This window comes from Acipenser ruthenus, unplaced genomic scaffold (assembly GCF_902713425.1).
Source record: "Acipenser ruthenus unplaced genomic scaffold, fAciRut3.2 maternal haplotype, whole genome shotgun sequence".
NCBI lineage: Eukaryota > Metazoa > Chordata > Actinopteri > Acipenseriformes > Acipenseridae > Acipenser > Acipenser ruthenus.
Window position 1 is genome coordinate 22,925 of NW_026708429.1, and position 23,525 is coordinate 46,449.

Here is a 23,525-nt window from a genome sequence, read left to right on the forward strand (position 1 = left end):
GTATATTTATATTTAGTGTTGTGTTGTGTATGGAATTGGTGACTGCACCTTTAACTGTGTACGGCTGTAATATGGGAAATAGCATGCTGCAGCTCACATACTCAGTGTTAGTGAAGTCTTGATCTGACAGCACATCACAGCCAGCTCTTATGTTTACCTGTTACCATTTATTTTTTCAGTGAAAAACAAGTTTAAGTTTCAGTGAATGTCTTCTGCTATTTACAATATTAAACACACCACAGTAAGCACATTGTCATATATTTTAGATATTTCAAAACCATTCTTTTTCATTACCACAAATCTGAAAGCTACAATTTGTAAATTGCAGTTTTTCTACTGCAATCAAGTAAGCTGCAGTACATTTCATTTTTAATTCCCTAATGTTTTACACTTCCTAATTACAGCTCCAAGTATTTCTATGCTTTCATCATTCTTAATGGTGAGTTTGAGACCTGCAGCAGCTGACCCTGCTTTAGACTTGGTATAACTGTGGCTGCTAAAGAGGAACAGTACTCGCACACCATACTGTTTCATAAAACTGGGGTTCCCGTATTCTGCTGGTGTTAATACAGCACCTCTGGACATCCAGGATTTTGTGTCCAGTCAGATTGTCCTTCTCGCACTTCAGTTTAAAACACCTTTTTGTCTTTACAGACTGATGTCATAGCACATTCATAAATATTGACATGTTTTTAAAGGGAGAGGCAGAATTTTTTGTGTAACCCTGCATTGACATCTATTTTAGTTGCAGTCTGGAGGCCTATATTTAGTTTTTTTATTTGGGTAGAGGGAGGGTTCTTAAACTGCAGGAATTGCGCGCACATCTCTTTTTTTTTAAAAAAAAAAGGAGGGGGGGAGGGGGTTCTGTCTGAATTGCGGGATTCCTGCAATTGCACACTGAAATGCAAGCCCTGTCCTTTAAGACCCAACTGGATAAAATTATGAGATTAATCAGCTAAAGGAACCACACAAGCTTAGATAGGCCAAAAGGCCTCCTTACGTTCGTAAAATTTCTTATGTTATATATCATGTTTGCGCCTCTAATCCAAAAAAACTTCAGCCCCACCTACAGACCCTCCACTTTCTCATTGTCTCATTAGTTTCCCACTCTGCCATTCACGAGTACCTGGTGCTGGAATTTGCCAGGGTCCCTACTGCTGATGGGAACCACGCTGCCGTAGACATGTAGCTCTCTCACAATGGAGACGCCCCCTTTCAGCTCGGGCCGGAACGACTCCGGTGAGCACTTCCGCAGGCGCAACAGCCCAATGAGAATGTCTTGTTGAGGGTCCTCGTAGGACAGGAACGTCTCCCAGCCGCTGTTCGCAACATAGTCTCTGCGCACCAATTCCACCTACCAGGAGAAACATAATTGCAAAAGACCCTTAAAAAAACCAGAACCTCCAAACCTGTCATTTTGGTACTAACAAATAGGGTGGTCTAGTGGCAGTCACACAACACAATGAGGTCCTTTTCTCACTGAAGGACTACTAAAACACGCTACTAACATAACATAGTTTTCATTTGGTGCACTGTATTTTATATGTGCACAATTATGGTACACAAGTTTGGTGGTCCTACAAAATAATTATGATGGATGCACAAACATGCATTACCACAGCAGCCATGGGAATTAACAAGATTATACATTTGTTTGTTTTTTTAAGAAAAATAAATGCCACCATCTCTCTTTGGGAATTAACAAGTGCATTTTAAAGGTTTGTTTGAAGTAAAGCTTTGAGGGCACCTGCTGGTCCCATGCCAGACAGTGGTCAATGACATGGACCACCATTTTCTGTGTGAATTTAACTGTTAAATTCTGACAGAAAATATAAAGTAGTGCCCTGCCCAGGGCGCTAGTATGAAGCAGTTAACCGTATTCTCCATTTGAAGAACACTATTTAATTAACTTTTCCCTCGTTTGCCCCTTCTTATCTGTGTGGAAGGTGTGATTACTCAAAGACAAGCCAGCCAGAAGTCACAGGAATGCTATATCCTTTTGTCATCTGTTTGTTATCTGCTGGTTACAGTGGAGACTTTCCCTCCACAGGACACCCTGGCCATCAACTTGTATTATTATTATTATTATTATTATTATTATTATTATTATTATTATTATTATTATTATTATTATTTATTTCTTAGCAGACGCCCTTATCCAGGGCAACTTACAATTGTTACTAGATATCACATTATTTTTTTACATACAATTACCCATTTATACAGTTGGGTTTTTACAGAGCAATCTAGGTAAAGTACCTTGCTCAAGGGTACAGCAGCAGTGTCCCCCACCTGGGATTGAACCAACGACCCTCCGGTCAAGAGTCCAGAGCCCTAACCACTATTCCACACAGTCTTTCTGTCTAAGAAAGGGATAAATAGCATTCCCAGGTACAGGACTCAACTGCATGTAGAGTTTCTGTGTTTTTATACAGCAAGGGTCACTCCTCTCTCCTCTTCTTGTAGGGCAGCTATTGGACAGAGCAGTTAACGCTACAATGATATATGTAGTGGGGGTGGAGGGAGGAGGGGACATTAACAATGTATATATCCATTTAAAATTAAGGTTTGAAATGTTTTTGTTGTCCCTTACTCACCTGATAGGGTCTCACTTTGTGATGGATTTCCTGAATCCCAACCTCCCTAGTTCGTACATCCCGACACTGAAAGAAATAGAAAAGGCCAGATACAATTTAAAAAAAAAACAACTTTCATATGCTTACAGACACCCAAAGCAGGAAATCTACATGTTCCTCTTTAGCATTTTACAAGAAAAAAACATGTATATGGTTCATATAGTCTAATTAGCAAATAGATATTTTGCATTTAACCAGAAAGGTTACAGCAGGTTAGCATCGAAAAGGATGCAGCGTTTATATACGTATAATTGGAATACATATAGTTGTAAGCAGTTATTATTATAGTTTGTGTTTTGACAAGCATTTGGGCTTGTAATTTTGTCGGTTGATGAATACTTTATCTCAATGATGATTATGTGTGTTTACACTATGATTTAATGTTGTATTGAGTAGGTTTTTTTTTTTTTTTTTTTTTTTTTTGTAGTTGCAAAAATATAACCTCTTGAACTAACTGGAAGACCTGCCACCAGTCCTCAAATAGACACAATTATTGTTTAATATGCTGGTTTATTATTATTATAGCCTGTTACTATATTTACATATGACTATTAATTCTGCCCTTATAACTGAATGCAATGTACGTACCAATAGAAAGCAGCAACAAAGTAAGCAAACTTGTTAAATTTGCAGACGACTCAAAAATAGGAGGAGTGGCAAACACTGTTGCAGTAGCAAAGGTCATTCAAAATGATCTAGACAGCATTCAGAACTGGGCAGACACATGGCAAATGACATTTAATACAGGAAAGTGTAAGGTACTGCACACAGGCAATACAAATGTGCATTATAAGTATCATATGGGAGTGTGGCAGAGTGGTTGCAATGACGTCACAGACCAGGAAAGAGTAAATCATAAACAAAGAAGTGCTGGGCAAACTGTAGCGCAACCGGCGCACAGCGCTTTATTTAAATACAAAACAAAATATTTAAACAGAACAAAAGACAGAAACAAAAGGGCATGTTGGCCAAACAAAACAAACAAACAAACAACTGTGCTAACAAATATTGTGCTGGCGATTCCAGCACAATAGCAGTTGTTTTCGCTTTTCTCTTCGTTCCTTACTCCCTGAACACTCTCTCCCCCAGCGCAGAAAAGCTGCACGTTTTTATACAGGTGACCATCTCCCGATTAGCAACAATTAGTCAATTAATTAAATTGGGAGATGGTCATCAGTTGCACGGGGTTTTTAAATAATTAAACACAATAAACAAACACACGGCTTTTCGCCATCATCTCAAAATAATAACTAAGACGGACGGCTTCGTCCGCCTGCATAAAACTACAATAATAATAATTACAACAACAACAACAACAACAACAATAATACGTACATACATGAATAAATATAAAGGGGGTGGGCACTTTGCCACAGGGAGATACTGAAATTGAAGAAGGAATCTACGAAAAAGACCTAGGAGTTTATGTTGACTCAGAAATGTCTTCATCTAGACAATGTGGGGAAGCTATAAAAAAAGCCAACAAGATGCTCGGATATGTTGTGAGAAGTGCTGAATTTAAATCAAGGGAAGTAATGTTAAAACTTTACAATGCATTAGTAAGACCTCACCTAGAATATTGTGTTCAGTTCTGGACACCTTGTTACAAAAAGGATATTGCTGCTCTAGAAAGAGTGCAAAGAACAGCGACCAGAATTATACCGGGTTTAAAAGGCATGTTGTATGCAGACAGGCTAAAAGAATTGAATCTATTCAGTCTTGAACAAAGAAGACTACACGGTGATCTGATTCAAACATTCAAAATCCTAAAAGGTGTAAACAATGTCAACCCAGCGGACTTTTTTGACCTGAAAAAAGAAACAAGGACCAGGGGTCACAAATGGAGATTAGATAAAGTAGCATTCAGAACAGAAAATAGGAGGCACTTTTTTACACAGAGAATTGTGAGGGTCTCTGTTTCTATATATATATATATATATATATATATATATATATATATATATATATATATATATATATATATATATATATACACACACACACAGTACACCCTCACTGTAACGAACCTATTGGGGTCCAAGCCTTTTGTTCGTTATATCGAGGGGTTCGTTATAGCAAAAGGACAATCAAAATGAACGATAAACTGTTGGGAGTAAGTTAATGAGATGAGATTGTGAATAAAAGTAGAATTACATGTACCTGTTCGTTTCATGTATGCAGTATTCTGCCTTTGATTTATCCTATTTGTTAAATAATTAAAACGCAGTACAAAAAGCAAAAATCAATCTGCCATGAATCATTTCAAAATGCACCAAATCTTACATGCAAGAATCACAAATTGAGCTTTCATTCCAAATCAACCCGACATTATATTAGGGGTCCAAGCAACAAAGTTACTATAACACTATTGTAATTGTTAGGATTATTAGGCTTCCTAGCCGAAGGCTGGGGAAGCCTATTGTTTCTGTTAGGATTTTTATAATTTTTTTCTTCTGCTCTTTTGTCAAAAAATCTCTAAAATCAACACCGTTGCAGAGCGAAAATGAAGATCATAAGTCACATATGGTGTGGCGGCCACATTGGATTTCTTGAGAATTTTGGACAATTTTAAAATAATTCTTCTCCGCTTATCACAGAGATGTGAAACTTGGTGCAATAGATTACCCTCATGGCGGCCATATTGGACTTGTCAAAAATATTCAAACGTCTTCTCTGAAACGGTTATGCCGATTGAAGCGAAACTTTGCATATAGCCTTGGCAAGGTTGTCTATTAAGTTTGTTAAAAGCAAGTCGCTACATAAAAAACCTTGGCCGCCACGAGCCAATCAAATTTCAGCTATGGTCAATTTGCACATATTGTAGTATTCATTCATTTAAGGTACAATGTTGTAGACATTGTAGACATTGTAGACATCTTCATAGAGTGGTGGTAGAGACCTTTGGGAAGTTGTGTCAGAGCGAAGACAAAGTCATAGGTCACATGGTTTGGCAGCCATATTGGATTTTTCACAAATATTGGCCAATTGAACAAAATCTTCTCTAAAACCTCTTATGGTACAGATATGAAACTTGGGGCACATACTACCTTTATGGCCTATATTTAGATTTGTTAAACACAAGTCGATTGGTCACATGGTTCGGCAGCTATATTGGATTTGGCAAAAATATTCAAACGTCTTTTTATCTGAAACCATTATGCCGATTTAAGCTAAACTTTGCATACATAGCCTTGGCAAGGTTGTCCATCAAGTTTGTGCAAAGCAACTCGCTACATAAAAAACCATGGTCGCCGTGAGCCAATCAAATTTCAGCTATGGTGAAATTGCACATATTTGCACATATTACCTTGTTAACCCTTTGCGGTCCATTGTCGGACTGGGTCCGACATTGCAATTATTCCTCACAGGTCCTTTGTCGGACTGGGTCCGACATCATTATAGCAACGGAATAAACGGGTGTTTAGTCGTTTTTTCTCCGGAAAAAGCCGAGAAAACCATTCAATTGCCGAGTGGGAGCGACAGGAGCCGAGACAAGTCGAAAAAAAAAAAAAAAAAGGCGTCTCTCATGAATAGTCATACATTGTATCAGGTATCAGATAACGGGGTGTTCATAGTAAACAAGCTGGCTGAGTGCGTCAGCGCACTGAGACTATCATGGACATTTGCAGAGCTTTTTTCAGATGTTTTAGTAATAAAATAATGACTTGGATCGCATTATTGAGGAGTTTGGTGATAAAACGAGTGATCCGGAGATGATCGATCGGTATGTACGACTATTATTATTATTATTATTATTTATTTCTTACATAGCTGAACGCTATAGCAAACGAAAGGGTGGGGCGGGGCTGGAGATGCCTAGTGAGTGCTTTGTTGATATGCAGGGCCATTTAAACCCGTTTGACTGTGAAAAAAAATACTTTTAAACAGCGCGTATAAAATTAACTGCGCGTGTGAAAATTAATTAGACCTGGCGTGCCTGACGCGCAGTCAATAAATGGACTGCAAAGGGTTAAACGTCATGCATGACATCATCAACATACGCAACTGGCTATAAAACTGTCTATAACTTCTTATCGGCTGCACCAAAACGCATGAAATTTGACACGGATGTAGAGGGCTATGAGATGATGTGTCAGCCATCTTGGATTTAATGAAAATTTTGGACAATATTCAAAAGTCTTCTCATGAATGGTAAAAAGTACAGCTGTGAAAAATGTTGTACATAGTGCGCACATGTCCACGATTGATTCTACTTGAGGAAAAACGGATCAGTCACATGGTGTGGCAGCTATGTTGGATTTTGCATAAAACGCTTAAACAACAACTCCTCATGAGCCCTTTGGCTGATTGACGTGAATCTTGGGTATACGTTATCTTTGTGCTGTCCTCTAAAAAAAAGTTAGTCAAGAAAAGTTCCTACATCAACAAACATGACCGCCATGAGCCAATCAATATGGGTGACATGCCAGCTTTGCCCATATTTCACCCTGAAATGACACTCCCACTACTGGGGACAGCTGTTAACATGGAAAAGTCAGCAAGGCATAGAAAAAATATTTCTTGAAGCAGCCATTTTTTGCTGGTGTTTAAAAAGAACAGTTTTACTAACTCATGTAACAATTACAGTGGAAAGGATGATATTAATTCACAAGTACACACAGTACAGTATACAAAGACACATACTGTAAACTAAGAACATTTTAAGAACTGTTGCAGCTGCTTCCACGTGAAAAAACATAAAAACGGCACTATGCTTTTTAAACCACAAGACAATTGAAACAATAAAATATATACTACATGAGCTTTACAAGATACACGGATACAGTTTGTTTAAAAATTGGAATAGTTATTTCTATGACTGAACTGTAGTAAAAAGACGATCACAAATCCTGAATGTGTTGCAACGTAGCCGCGAGTGTAACCCATTTAAAACACTCATGATTGGGGTTGCAGCTTTGGGAGCGTATCTTTCATTGAACTAGTTATTTTTGTTAATGAAAAGTATACACAGGACTCTTCAGAATCGCTTGCTCTATGAAATTGCATTGTAACTGTAAAGATCGCATAGTTATTCATGGAGAATCCCCCCCAAAAAGCAGACATTTTAGTATAATTGGAGCTAACCAGCTTCTCTTCCATAATGCTGTTCGTTTACTTAAAATAACCTCGTGGGCTTGCAGTCAATACTGATACACACACTAAGAATTTGAAAAAAATGACCGTGATCTCAGGCTGTACAGAAATGTTCTGTAATCAGATTTTAAAACCTTGTGCAGAAGGTGGCCATCTCCTGTTGGAAAACATGGATCGAGAATTGATTAGCAGTTTGCTACACATGTGGACTGGCAGAGCTATACTGGTGTTCTTTTCTGAAAAGAGACTAATATTGCAGATAGCAGACTGTTTGGTTCAAATTGCATTTACTGCTAACAATTGATAAGAGACCTTGCGCCTACAAGCTTCTTGTCCAACACTGACTGCAAGCTAACAAGATAACAATGCTGTGGACCAGAAGGGGCCAGGCTCTAAGGGACTGCCGTTGGACCCAAAGGTTCACAGGGAGAATAAGAGATAATGCCACTGGACTCAAAGGGTCTCAGGCAAAACGGAGAGATAGGAACAAGGAAGATGACAAAAACCAGATGTATGGACCTTTTTGGGGCACCACCAGGGGTCTGAAGAATGCACTGAGTTCAGAGGTCGTCACACTAGATTACACACACAGACACACACACACACACAAAATTAAATATATGGTAACAGAATAATGTGTTGTCCCTTTGCCATTGGTTGAGTGTTATAGGAAGAGGAGGAGAGAGACACCTATGCAGAAGGGTATTTAATGTCATGTAAAAGATGTAACAACTGGTAATCGGTTCTATACTTGGACTGGTTTCCCTGCATGTATGAAATAAACTTAACACTGATTAAGAAATGGCATCTGTGCAGTTTCTTAAGAAACATCGATACTCACGTTTTAAGTTACATCATCTCCCGAGTTAATTAATTGTTTAAATTGTTGCTAATCGGTGCTCTCAGTTCGTGCTGGGGTGTTCAGAGGACGATCGAGAGCGAGAATGGAGAGTAGAAATAAAAGAAAGACAAGAAAAACGAAACTTAAAAAGGAACCGTGAAAGCTACTGCCCAGCCGGATCTTAAAGGACCTGTGGTGTATTGTGTTAGTGATTTGTTTTGTTTATATTTTTGATTTTCGATCTGTGAGCAAAGTGTTTGTTTAACCTTTTATTTTATTAAAAAAACTAGCACGCTGCGTCTTTTGCCTTTTTGTGAAGCTCTACAGGATCTACTCGGAGGTAGGCGGACAGACTACTCATATCAATATATAGATTATGTTTAATACGATATTCGTTTGGTTATTTGTATGTTTTAAAGTGTTTCTAGTATAAACCTACCGTGGAAATGTGTTAACAAGTCAATGAGAAAATTCAAAGTCTCGAGACAAAAGTTATACGCGGTTTGTAATACTTATGAACAAATTCTTTTTATTAAAGCTACCATGAATATGATTTCGGGAGAATGTTAATATATGAGAGATGTCAGTTATGTTCTACCATTTATTTTAATTATATTAAGTTGTATTTATAGGGCTGTGTTTACAGATAAATCGGGTCTGATTCAGTATAGTCTACATACGGAATTCAAGTGAATGGGTATACTGTACTGACAAGAATACTTACTGATATGGCGTCTATGTTATTTATTTATTTTTATTTCATAACTACAGTCATAGTTATAATTATTAAGACTAAACTGAAAACAACAATCGCAAATCCTGAATATGTGGCAACAAAGTCGCCAGTGTATTATTTAAAAGACGTATGGAGGTTTTTTTGTTTTTTTCACGGATCACAATATACATGATTAACCAAGGTGTGCAATATAACTAGCTTATGTGTAATATGCATGATTAAGGTGTGCAATATAACAGGGCTACTATTGATGTGCAATAATTACTATTTATGTGCAAACTATAATGAGTTTAACAAGTGTGCAATATGATGTTTTTGATTCAGCCGGATATAATGTTTATTGGGCCAGATGGTTAACTATTGAGTGCTATAATATAACTTTGGATATGATTTATTATGAAATGATTTGTTCTGTATTTGAGCCAATTGTCCAAAAGGTCTATTACCTGCAGAGCACAAAAAATGCTCCATTTGTACTGTCTCTCTGGGTTCTGTTCCAGCTTCTTCTCTCCTCTGTCCTGTTTATAATTCCTCGGCATAGGATTAGAGTGGTGTTACTCATGAATCGTGCACATGTTATGTCCTAGTAGCGGTTTGGTCACAATTACATATGGTGAATTGTGTATTTGCCAGGCACCCCTGATAGCCAGTCGTTACACTATTATCACTTTATATTGTTTTAAGAAAGCAAATTAAATGATAGTGGCATTAAAATATACAAGAACCAATACATGCTGTAGATTATATTTTATATTGCAAAATTAAGAATAGGGCACCACGCACGCACACACGCACAAACTCAAACAGAGTGCGATTTAGAATTTAGAACAATGGGGCAGTTTACAAGCAAAAACGGAAAAGCGTGACAACAGATCTCTCGCGCTTTTATGGTCATGACAGTTCTGCTTCCACGTTTACATGAGTTTATTTTAGAGAGAGAATTTAGTCGTCCAAATGCAAACAACCTCATTAATAATAAAATAATGGGAGGGTTTATTTAAATATCACCAAACACGCTGAAAAGAGATGCTGCACGATAAAGGATATCGTTCAAATAATGCATTGGGGTTTACATGCGCTAGGCAGAGATGAAGAGAAGGTTACCCCCATCTGTCTAGAATGCAAAAGGCTTGCATTAAAAACGGTTCATGCTGCCAAGAAGAAAATAATAATAGTTATTACTATTATTGTTTAGAATTAGTTGTTCTATAAATGGTAGAAGTAGCATGTGTACAAAAACCGACAGCACTCACCAATTCGCATTACTGCTTTTCTTATGCTTCTTAGGCTACTGATGTCCTTTCACACACCCATATATATTAGTCTTTGCGAACTGCTTAACTGTTAATGTGCTAAACAAAAGTATTATGCGTTCAATAAATCACAAATATGCGTTAATGTGGAACAAATATATTAAAAACAATTCATGATGTGTTGGTTTCAAACACAGGTACTTTGTTGAAATATTAAAATTAATTATGCAGAAAATGTGGAAACTTACACAAACACTGTTAATATAATAAATACATAATTTGTGTGTATTTGCTAATTAGTTATACGGGTATATAAAATCATAGGCCTACTTACAACGTAGTTGTGACAAAAATGGATGGATGGAGAAGACGCAGGCAAACACTGGCTAGATTAAGTCTTGTATGGGAAGAACTCCTTCAGTCCCATGCAATGGGTTTGCAGGAAAGGAATCGTGCATCTATTGCTTTCTTATCTAGAGCTTTCTTCCCAGCAGACACCCTCATCCACTTCGTCCCTATATAGACCTCTATTTGTGCATCGGCAGGACAGACGAATGCGGGCGCATCATTGTCCCTCTGTTTGGTGGGAGGAGGTTGTGCTTCACGAGTCTTTCTCTGACGAACAATGGATTGAAACATTTTGGGTCATCCGAGCTACGTTTGACCAACTGGTGGATCTTGTACGGGTGGACATGGAGGGTACACCTGTGCACTGCAGAAGCGAGTGGGTATTTCTCTGTACAAACTTCTCTGACCGCTGATTCGGCAGGACTGCGCATAGCAGAACGAGTGCCCACCTCAGTGGGAAATGGGGTAGGCACCTGCAGTTCTCTTGTTATTGTGCGCAGAAAATTCGGCGTGCAACGCAACCACCTCTTGGTGCTGTTGATCAGCGTGGTCCAGCCTTTCCAAGAGGTGGCTGCATTGCCGATCCTGCCTGGCAGCGGTGCGTGCAATCAGACGGTACATCCTTCTGTACTCCAGGCGCATCAGACGATGCTCCTGGATCAGCAGCTACAGCAGCTACAACGTTCAAACCAACTTTAATTTAAAGAAGAACAGTTGTGAATTGCTTCACAGCTTTTGTTTTACATGTGAATCCTAAGAATAATATGTGAAAAACAAAACATATCGCATATGCGCACACACTTAGCCTGACATGCGTAAAATGGCTTGATATCCCCAACCATTTTTTTTCCCTCAAATTATTATTAGGATTCACATGTAAAACAGAAGCTGTGAAACAATTCACAACTGGTCTCCTTTAAACTAAAGTTGTTTTGAAAACGCTAGCTGCTGTGGTTGGGGATATCAAGCACTTTTAATTGACAATGGGACGGTGGTGTGTATATGCGATATGTTATTGTATTTCACAAATTATTCTTAGGTAAAACGGAGACCTAATGTGAAACAATTCACATTAGGCATCCTTTAAATTAAAGTTGGTTTGAGCACAGTAGCTGCTGTGGTTGAGGAGATAAAGCCATTTTACGTGTGTCAGGTAGGTGTGTGCATATATGCGGTATGTTACTGTTTTTCACAATTAGTCTTCTTCACATCAAAGTTGGTTTGAACGCTGTAGCTGCTGTGGTTAGGGAGATAAAGCCCTTTTACACGTGGCTGTGGCTAAGTGTGCGTATATGTGGTATGTTATTATTTTCCAGAAATTATTCTTAGGATTCACATGTCAAACAGAGACTGTGAAACAATTCACAATTGGTCTCCTTTAAATTAAAGTTGGTTTGAGCACTCTAGCTTCTGTGGTTGGCGAGATACAGCCATTTTCATTCATGTCGGGTTAGCTTGAGTCGAATATCAAACGAATATCAAACGTCAAGCTAACTTTACCGCGGTAGCATATTTTAGTTTAAAAAAGTAAATGACGGCTGGCGCAATTACCATATTGTATTGATGGGGCTGGTATTTCACAGGACGTCTGGGAGGATGAGGATTCCAGCAAATGGTCTGATGCCACTGCCACTGGCCGGTCACCCATTAACCGGTGCATTTCCTCCCAGAACTGAAATTGGGACCTAGAGCTTTGACCGCAGGACTGCAGGCGTTTTCTCTCCTGGAGGTACAGATATTTCAGTTTCTTGAATTTATCTCGTACCTGCAGGAGCGTTCTATTTATACCAAGTTCAGCCAGAGCACCGGTAATACTGGTGAAAATGGTGGCATTTCTTTGGCGAGGTCGATCCAGTTCATCCATAACCCCCAGGTCCGCAATAATTTGGAGGGGGGCACAAGTTTCCTCATCCGTCCAGCGGACCTGGTGTTGCGTGCGGTCAGAAGGGGTGGAAGCTTGAAACATCCTGCGGGAGTATTATTATTATGATAATAATGCTGGTCATAACGATCTAGTAGTTCTCATGCATCGTTCATAATACACTGAAATGAATAAATACTGGTATAAATCAACATCTCTATATGCAATTTATATATAATTTAGCCGTGACCCTCATCAGGAGAAGCAGATTGATAATAATGGATGGATGGATATTTAACTGATTTGTATTAGTAAGACTGGGATAAGGAAAATATTACTTACGCTACAGAGGACAGAAAGACCGTATCCCAGAGAAGAACGTTTTTTTACACAGGGGAAGTGGAGGAGGTATCGTGTTATTTCATGAAAGTATCGTTAAGTATTTTGCACGACTGTGGAGTTTGTTGCTATGGGACTAATTACGTCAATTAGCGCACACTTTACCGTGCTTTACCAAAGTGTAATGACACTTAAGTCACACACTTTTTTTGCCATGCACTTTTGGAACGAGCACAATCATGCGTCATTTGCGTGTGACACGTCATGAATGCACTATAGGAGCACAATTAAAACTTGCATGTAAACACCGCCAATGTTAGCCTCTTATATGCATTATTTTCAAAGTCTATATGACTGCATAATATTTAGAATTTTGTGTGCATCCAAATAAAATTTAAATTGGCTACTAACCAATAATTCCAATATTTGTGCCAAAATTGATACAGTCAGCACAGTTGTGATGATAATGTTTCATAACCAATGCGCTTAAATTTCACAATAACTGCTTGGAAGCCGTAAAGTTGCTCGCAACTCTAGTTTTATTAGTTTTGGTTATTTAAATAAACGGCGCACAGCGCGTCTTTTGCTCTGCAATACTGCCTGCGTTTTTCTTCCTGCTGCTGGCCTGACGTCACCACTACATCCATCCTGTCACAACATGTTTTGTTATGGTTTTGCATTTAAATGGTTTAAAAAACAAACAAATTTAAAGGCATTCAGAGAACTCCAGAAGGACGTCATTGATTACAAATAAATAAATACGCACCTCAAAACGAACATTGGTTTAACCCACGGTCTGCACTATTATCATCGATGTGTATGCAACAGAAGCCGCTGGTAGATTACAAAAACGATTAATTAAACTTAGGCTAGGTAGTTTGTTATCTTAGTATGTTTTTATTTTCTATTAATTAAATAATATTCATTGAAAAAGGCAAGACAGAACCAGATTTTTTTTTTTTAATTGTTTTGGTTTAATATAATATAGTAGGCTAATGTTAGAACATAAGAAAGTTTACAAACGAGAGGAGGCCATTCAGCCCATCTTGCTCGTTTGGTTTAGTAGCTTATTGATCCCAGAATCTCATCAAGCAGCTTCTTGAAGGATCCCAGGGTGTCAGCTTCAACAACATTACTGGGGAGTTGGTTCCAGACCCTCACAATTCTCTGTGTAAAAAAGTGCCTCCTATTTTCTGTTCTGAATGCCCCTTTATCTAATCTCCATTTGTGACCCCTGGTCCTTGTTTCTTTTTCAGGTCAAAGAAGTCCCATGGGTTGACATTGTCTATACCTCTTAAGATTTTTTAATGTTTGAATCAGATCGCCGCGTAGTCTTCTTTGTTCAAGTCTGAATAGATTCAATTCTTTTAACCTGTCTGCATCCGACATGCCTTTTAAACCCGGGATGATTCTGGTTGCTCTTCTTTGCACTCTTTCTAGAGCAGCAATAGGCTACAATATTTTTTTTCATTAAAAAGTTGTCGTTATTATAGGCTACAATATTTTTTTCATTAAAAAGTTGTCGTTATTTGTTGAAATTAATGTTCAGCTTTCATATTTTGTTCTGTACTACTCATTTAATCAAACTAAGTAGTGTAAGAAGTTGCTTGTATCGTTCATGGGGTTTTTCAAATCAAGTAAGCATATTTGTGTATAAAAAAACGACAACAGAGTCGCAGCCAGTTAAAGGCACTCAAGCTGAAATTGTAAAGTAATTTAAAAAGTAGGCTACAAATGTGGCAGCGGGCTGTCTCTCTTAGCGTGCATGTAAGAACTTGCAGACTTGATAAAACTGTGTTGAGAATTTAAAAAAAGCATTTTGAAATTTTCAACTAGAGGTAACGGGAGTATTACTGCACGCCCAGATGTTTCCGGGGCTGTGCCCTGGCAAGCCCCGGCACAAATTATGCACTGGTTTGCACGTGGGAACAGTACATTTGTGGAAATTACTGCACGTATGACGACTGCTGTCAGACCAGGAGCCTTAAAAATCCCAAATAGCGTGTATCTATTTTCATTATTGTTCATTTTAAAATAGCACAGACGATAAAAAATCACCTTTCTGCATCCTTTCTTTTATTAGTTAGTGGTTATTGTGGTTCCATTGCATATTGTTAGGAAATTATGTAGGCTCAAAACAAACTTAAAGGGACATTATGTCATCAAAAATAAAACCCAAAAACGAAGAGCCCTACTTATAGTAGAGTTTTGTTACAGAATACAGCACAGGACTGGACTGCACATATTGTACACAGTATAAGTGAAGGTTTGCATGTGTGTTGCATTGAAAACTGCACATTGTTGCATTGTTTTGCATTGTTTTGTCACTCAGGACATTTTTCCAGTGCAAATAACAGTAAGAAAACAACTTCCGATTTTGCCCCGCACCACTTCCGGTTTGTCGAATACACATCTGAATTCATAAACTAATAACACACACACACATACACACACACACACTGTTGTTGACTAAATACCCTTGCTGACACATCTGCAGTGCGCACGTGGTATCCTGCCTGCCTGCATTGTGCAGCAGCTAACTACAAAAACAAAAAAAAAAATGCAGCAGCAGGCCTTTTCCTCTACGGGCTGTATTTTCCAGATCCGCTGTAGAGTAGACCTCGCCGGCAAGCATTTTTCAGTGGGATGATCCCCTAGGACCAGGCTGTAGTTTTTGGCTGTAGCTGACTTCCTATAAAAATTCACTACAAATATATTGTTTACAGTAGCATCTTGCAAATGGTGTCCTTTTTTTCTGAACACTCTGGGGAACATTATAAAGTACTTCAGAAACCATACAATCTTTATTCTATGACCTGCGGGACCTTAAAATACTTCCTGAAAGTTCTGTTGAAAAATATTCATGTTTGGGTAGATTAAAAGCCATTGTTTCATCTGAGTGACTGCAATGACATAACACATGTTTATTCTCAGGGTCTTTATAAGCAATAATAGACACTACTCTCGATTTTATTTTCTCAAAATAAATATTTATAAATAAAATAGTTACTCATTTCCTTATCAGTAACAAGGAAAAAAGTGCCTGATACATTTAGTTCATGAAATAGTATACGCTTATATCTACTTGTTTCTTGATATTTATAAATGTTGTAAAAACATATATATATTGAAACACATGAGACAGCATAAATGTTGTAATATAATATCAAGTCAAATACATCAGATTAACATTGGTTCCCCCTTTTTATTCGCTCTAAACAAGTTTCTGTGATGTTTTGTTTCTGCTTTTGTCTCTGCCTGGCTGCTGTAAACAAGTAAATGTTTTTCTATGTGTAGGAATGGTATAAACAGGCTCATGCTAACAGCAGGTAAAGATTTTGTTAAGGTATTATTGTGTTTATTATACTGTCTATGTCCAGTAGTTGTTCTTTTTAAAGTGTTCAAGTAGTTTTGTCATTTTACCACTTTTACGTACAGTATTAGATTTTTTACAGTAATTCTGTAATCCAGCACACTGTCTAATCTGGCACAATTTTCCAATCCCAAACAACTCCAGACTGTACAGGTTTTACTGTTGTATGTCTTGCAGATTTTTTGGTTTCTTTGATTTCTCTCATCACACATTACTACATACTCTACACAATCACAAAACTCCCCAAAATAATTAGCAAATAAATAATGATTAATAAATACATCTTGCAGTCTAAGTGGTCTCCACTTCAACTGTGTAAATTAAATCACCACAATCACAAACATCCCATAACATTTGTCAATAAAAAAGAGTAAGTCTTGCTCAACAAGAATTAAAATGAACCATTAGGACTTTAAAACTATCAAAATCCTTGTTAAATAAACATGAAACCACAGTCTGGTCACTTTCTGGATGAAAATCAGGACCAGAGATTCATTTTAACAGCACATCCGGTTTTAGCCCCACCCACTTCCAATGACATCATCAAAGTAAATCCAAATACCAGTATTTGTACGAGTACTGGTTTCTGAGTACGATTACGAGGAATGGGTTTCCTGCACACCCCAAGTCGCAATATTGTACAGTATTAATGTATGCATACTAGCATTGACCTAGGCTCAATGCTGCAGTTGGTACAGTGAGCAACATCAGCAAAATTATTATTATTATTTATTTCTTAGCAGACGCCCTTATCCAGGGCGACTTACAATTGTTACAAGATATCACATTATACATTATTTCACATTATACAGATATCACATTATTTTTACATACAATTACCCATTTATACAGTTGGGTTTTTACTGGAGCAATCTAGGTAAAGTACCTTGCTCAAGGGTACAACAGCAGTGTCCCCCACGGGGGATTGAACCCACAAACCTCCGGTCAAGAGTCCAGAGCCCTAACCACTACTCCACACTGCTGCCCTAGTAAAATTGCCCTAAAATTGACATTTTAATTAGTTATCTGCAGCACTAGTAAAAGCAAGCATTGCTAAATTTCACTAGACTGAATGACTGGGATCAAATATCTAATGAATCATAGCCTGTCAATTCAGTTCCACTCTGTACAGGAGTGAATTGCACTGAACTAATCAAAAGGGGTTGCACCACTCAGTTTTGTTACAGGGATCAAACAAGCTGAATTTCTGGGGGGCAGCATTATTATCACTTGAAAAATAAGGTAATCTTTCAAGTCATAGAAAATTAAAATGAGAAATGATTTGCAGTGCAAACATTTTCTAAGAAGGAATTTTCTCATCCACATCCTTCACGCCAGGAGAGATTGAATAGAAAAGGCAGTTGTTTATGCAATAAGGCCCGACAGGGTGTCCGGATACGTTGAACACACGGACGCCTCGGGGCATTGTGAGGCACGAAGTCGAGTGCCTCCAACCCCCGAGAAGTCTGTATATTCAATGTATACAGACGCCCTGAAGGGGCTTATTGCATTTATAATCCAGGTCAAACAGTGGATTTGAAGAAATAAAAAGCATATATCATGTTTAGGGAAAAACATTAGTAGTTTTTTTATTAAATATCCTTACGCCAATAAAGTAGTCCCATTTATAACTTTGAACTACACACTAAGTTAAGCTGAGTAAATCAATTTTATTGGAACATGCAAAAGAAAGTACACCTGTATTTGATATTGTGGGCATTGCCATTGAAAAGATACACCAGGGGGTGGAGTTGAGACAGCACCTAGTTATTTTTTTCCCTGTCACTGACAGTGCAGACGTACTGTTTGAGCAGAACAGACGAGTGGAATAAAAATAAATGTGTCTTGGATTTCAGTAGTTTTTCAAGGTATGTGTCCGAGAGGGTTGGATAATGTGCAGGTGTCTGTGTTTTTCTGTAGTGTTTACAAACCGCTAAAAATACATTATTTTAAATGACAAAGTCGGGATGACAGTATAAAGACAGCAGTACATCTGTAACCATCCAATACTTTTAAATGCTGTGAGGCAGTGTTAGAATATGTGACAAGGCTCCAACTGTCCGTATCCATCCACTATACGGACAGCTGGAACCTTGCTCTGTGGCATGTGCCACATATTATTATGAGGCAATGAAAGTCTCATCTGCCTTGCTTAAGTGCAAGATGGGAAGCCTGGCCAGGCAGATTTATATACTTCAGTCTTATTCAATCTTTGATATTCGTTTTAATAATAACAAAAAATAAAAGAAATACGAATATATAAATATATGGAATGAACGTGTTCATGAGAAGTAGTTATTCACGAAGGTTTGGGACCTTTGCTGGTTTGATGGTCCGTTTGGGTTGTCTCGGGTTTTCTGAACGCTTTTTGGCACATGATCCCTCAGGCTTGCCGTACCTTTTAGAGGCAGGGTATGGTTTCTCCCTGGATTTAAAAGGGTTGGAAGGGACGGTAAGGGGAGACCCATTTCTTTTGTGTATGCTTTGGAGACTGGATATTCTATTATTTAGAATTTTGATTTATGTATCCTTAGTAGTGTAGTTCTATTGTGTTAGTCTGTGTTTAGCTTCTCGTCTTGTGTTTGGTGTGTAGGGTTGTTTGGCTGTCTGTAGAGAGAAACTGTAGCACAGTAATACTAACACAGGGTTTATTTCAGTTTATAATTTTTCTTTTGATACTTTGTTTTTTCAAGCCTGTTTGTTTTTTTGTTTTTGTTTTGTTACTTTGACTCATGTCTGCAACGTGGAGGATTTCAGCAGAGGTTGTAACAGCATCCGCAGATCATTAAATCAACTTGCGATCGGGACTGGGTGAGATTGAGCCATTGTTTTTTTTTTGCGTTCTGCTGGAGGATTACTATTTTTTGTCGATTGGCCATTTTTTTTTTTTTTTTTTTTTTTTTTTTTTTTTAAATTTAGTCGTCGCCAATTTTTTTATCCCGGTTTTCTCCCCAATTTAGTATGCCCAATTATTATCTGTATCCTCGGCTCACCGCTCGCAACCCCCCCTGCGACTCAGGAAACGGCGGCTGGAACACGGGTCCACCGAAACGTGCTCCTGCCAAGCCGTCATTTTTCACACTGCAGATCCACAGCAATGCTACCAGACCTATAGTGCCGGAGGACAACACAGATCTGGCAGCTCCACTGCAGAACTACAGGCGCCCTATCGGCCACAGGGGTCGTTGGTACGCGGTGCGCCGTAGATTAGCCTGCCGACCTAAGCCCTCCCTACCTGGGCAGAGCTCGGCCAATTGTGCGCCGCCCCCTAGGAACTCCTGTTTTGCTTGGATGCGGTTATAATTGGGCCTTCATCAGTTTTTTTTTTTTTGTTGATTGCAAGTTCAATTGAAGTCACATACGTATTCATACACATTACCGCTGTGTCATGCGTTGTGAACATTGACATTGATGGTCCATTTTCTTGCATTTATATTTTTGGGTATTGGCTGGGTAGGGTGTTAAGGGGACTTCTTGGTGTTATTGCAGGAGTTATTCATTAACTGTTTTCTTACAGCTTATTAGAATACTATGCTATAGCTTTAGCTTAATCTACTGCATGTTTTTACTAAGAGTTTTTTTTCTCTCTTGCTAACTTTATTTTACTTGTATACACTTTCGGGTGTCCTACTTTGTGGTTCTATTAGGCTTCTTATTTTCAATTTTGTCATATTTAGTTTCAGGTGTATATGGGTCTGGTAATTGTGCAATTGTTGGTAATTCCTAGAGTGCTAAACCAATAAAATTAAGCCGTTGGTGTCCTCTCGGATTTGAACTCTGGACATTCCTTTTTTTTTCCTTTATTGCTGTATCAGCTGTTGCATAGTATCTGTGGTAACTGTTCAATCAAGCTCGATCAATCACATCGCTTGTTTCATGTTCCATTGCCAGCCCTGGACTTCTTAAAACTGTACAGCGGCACATTTGCCACGCGTGTCAGGGGGGAGGCTGTGTGGTCCAGTGGCTTGTAACCAGGAGGTCCCCGGTTCAAATCCCACCTCAGTCACTGACTCATTGTAAATTGCATTCATGTAAAACATAAAATCTGCATCTCCCTGTTACAAGTCAGTTTTAGTGATCATGGGTAAGAGAGCAGCTCTGACAGGGGACTGACACTCAGTAGGACTACTTACAGTACTTGGTTGGAGGTGGAGGTAAAGGTCACTGGCACATAACAGCCTACTGTAGTTACTTATTTAGCAGTGCAAATATGAAATCTTCATTGAATTTGACATACCTATATTCACTTTAAGCCTGCTCGAAATCTCTAATAAGGCTGATATCCACTCATTTCCCCTCAATTTATAAGTCTTCTCTCACAGTCAGTTATACAAGGACAGTGTCTAATATATGGTTATTAATCCTGAAAGCCTCACCTCTGTGCCCAAATCCTTCATTCGAGCAAGTGCCAGCTCTCGCAGATTCCCATGTTCTACTCCAGAGCTCACAAGTGGCATTGGGATATCTCTGTTAAAGGGGAGAAAGCTTTGTTAGTAGTGCCCACCTCCGTCCGGTCAGTAAGAAACATAGGAAGTACCTTGAATAAACAGAACCCTAACATCGCATTTCCCTACTTTTGTCATTTTAATATCAACCCTAAATGATGCATTAACAAAGTTTAGTGCAAAGAATTCCTTTCCTTTTTGAGAATATATAATTATAAAGAAGATACCCTGTATATTGTAATATAGAGCACTACAAAAATAAAGGTGGCTATATTTGTGAACTTTCGTGACACGTTCCACACTCGACCCCTTACAGAGTAAGTAGTGGGGTTCCAAAAAATAGTGTTACACGTCCCCACATATTGCTACAAATCTTTAAATATCGTACCTGTATTTTTTTTTTTTTCTGTAGTACCCTGACAACTTTTTACACTTATAACTTTAACCCTTTGTGGTCCTATGTCGGACCTGGTCCGACATCGCAATTTTCCCTTTCCGGTCCAATGTCGGACCCTGTCCGACATCATCAAAAAGACACAAAAACAGGTCTCTAGTCGTTTTTTCTCCGGAAAAAGCCGAGAAAACAATGGCCGAGTGAGACCGATAGGAGCCGAGAGAAGCCGAAAAAAAAAGGGCGTATCTCATGAATACTGATAGACCCGGCATCACATAGATAACACGGACATAAACAAACAAGATAGCTGCTTCCGCATCCAGCGCTTAAAAAACATCACAGACATTTGCAGAGCTTTTTTTAGATGTTATAGTAATAAAATAACGACATGGATCGCATTATTGAGGAGTTTGGTGATAAAACGAATGATCAAGAGATGATTTATCGGTATGTACTATTATTAAGCGTTATTTGAAAAATATAGCGAACGAGGGGTGGGGCGGTGCTGGAGATGCAGTACTGAGTGTCCTGTTGATATGCAGTGCCTTTTAAACCTGTTTTACTGTGAAAAAAAACACTTTTAAAACAGCGCATCTAAAATAAACTGCGCGTTTGAAAATAAATTGGACCTGACGCACCTGAGACACGCTGAATAAATGGACCGCTAAGAGTTAAAGTCTGTTTCAAAGCTCTTTTCAAAATGGCCGCTCTCATGCACTGACAGTGTAAGGATTATTGCCCACATTGTCAAACAGGAACACAGCAATAATGATCCATGATAACAAGCCAGGTTAATGGTTACATTTCTATTTCAGGGAACCAGGGTTATGATAATAATCTAAAGTTCCCTTTCAAGTATGAAATGTAATCATTACCTAATGGGTGAGTATACCCAAGCTGTCGCAAGGGCAATATTGCAAAACAACTGGAATACTACAAGGCTAAGCTGAGAGGCTTCTCCATGAAAATCTCAATTTCTGAAAGAATACTATTTTTAGCATTTAAACATTTGCTTTACCAGCTAACAACACGTTATATGAAATCCAGTTGAACTTGCTTACCCTAAATTATGAAACACATGACACAGAGGTTTTTAAAAAAAAAGCTTTATTTACAGGACACAGACAAGTGCTACATTTAGCTCTTGTTAACAGGCTGACTGAGTACAGAATCTTTATTTTTTGCCAAATTTACCCTTTTTACCCGTATTTTTTCGTTATGAAGTTTGTTGTTTTTAAATTGGATATTTTTTTTATACCATTTTATTTTTACAATGGAAAAGTGATATTTTTTATTTTTGTAACAATTAGTGTGTGAATCACTCAGAAAACATTGATGTGTGTTTCTTTGAATTAACATTTCATCAACATAATTGGCTCTCTGTATTTATTTGTTGGTCTTGTATGAATGAGTATGAAAATCCCCTTGGTGCCCTTGGGTTGGATTTATATTTTGCCTTTTTGCCCCCTAGAACTGCCTTGGTGCCCCTGAATTTTGCCCAACGAAAGCAACATTGCCTAGCCCTCATGACCTTAACTTCGTGCCCTGTCCTTTGATATCGTATGCTGCAGAGAGCAGCCAGACACATGTTAAAGAGCCACTTGCAGCTTGCAAACCTCAGTCTGAGTATCACTGGGCTATGTCTAAAAGAGATTTTGCCAATCTCATCTAGGACAAGAACTTAAGTGGATTATAAATTGGGAAAACTGTTTATAAAGACTCCTGCTGTGAAGATCAGATAGGCTTGACTTTGTTAAACAAATTCAAATCTTTATCAGGTTAAGTACAAGCTTCAAACAGATTTTGTTTACACCTAATATCTTGAAACTGATAACAGGACCACGTAAATTTCCTGCCAGACTTGGTGTCTGCACAAGTCTTCGAATGGGTATTCAATACGAAATTTGGTCAACAATTGAGTAATACTGCCATCTCGTGGATGATGGAGATGGTTCAGTTTGGAATTAAATAAACATTGTTTTAAATGGGAAAATGTTAACTGTTATAAAAACATTATTCTTGTGAACTCTTAAATTTACATAAAAATGTAGGGTGTTAAAAGCCTTACTTAACCTCTTCTGTGCTACGGATGTACCTGGCACATCATAAAAAATGCTTTCCCTGTGCTATGGGTGTACCTGGTACGTCACGATTAAAAACATGGTTAAAAATAAAAAAAAAAAAAAGCTGGACTGCCGTTTTTTT

General features: G+C 38.3%; 1 protein-coding gene across 1 annotated transcript; it reads right to left on the bottom strand.

The window, feature by feature from the left end:
* Nucleotides 1-1,078: 1,078 nt before the first annotated feature.
* Nucleotides 1,079-21,001, bottom strand: LOC131732881 (elongator complex protein 3-like). The gene is made up of 3 exons (XM_059021114.1): nt 20,858-21,001; nt 2,598-2,663; nt 1,079-1,354 (listed from the first exon to the last, which is right to left on the bottom strand). The coding sequence occupies exons 1-3, from the start codon at nt 20,936-20,938 to the stop codon at nt 1,097-1,099; spliced, it is 405 nt and encodes a 134-aa protein (XP_058877097.1). The 5' UTR covers nt 20,939-21,001; the 3' UTR covers nt 1,079-1,096.
* Nucleotides 21,002-23,525: the final 2,524 nt, after the last annotated feature.

Bases quoted from the DNA above. Each gene is read 5' to 3' on its own strand.
- LOC131732881 (XM_059021114.1), bottom strand. From the start codon at position 20,938: ATGCCACTTGTGAGCTCTGGAGTAGAACATGGGAATCTGCGAGAGCTG. The intron at 2,664-20,857 runs GTGAGGCTTTCA...TATTTCTTTCAG, and splicing joins TGAAGGATTTGGGCACAGAG to TGTCGGGATGTACGAACTAG. The intron at 1,355-2,597 runs GTGAGTAAGGGA...TTCTCCTGGTAG, and splicing joins ACAAAGTGAGACCCTATCAG to GTGGAATTGGTGCGCAGAGA.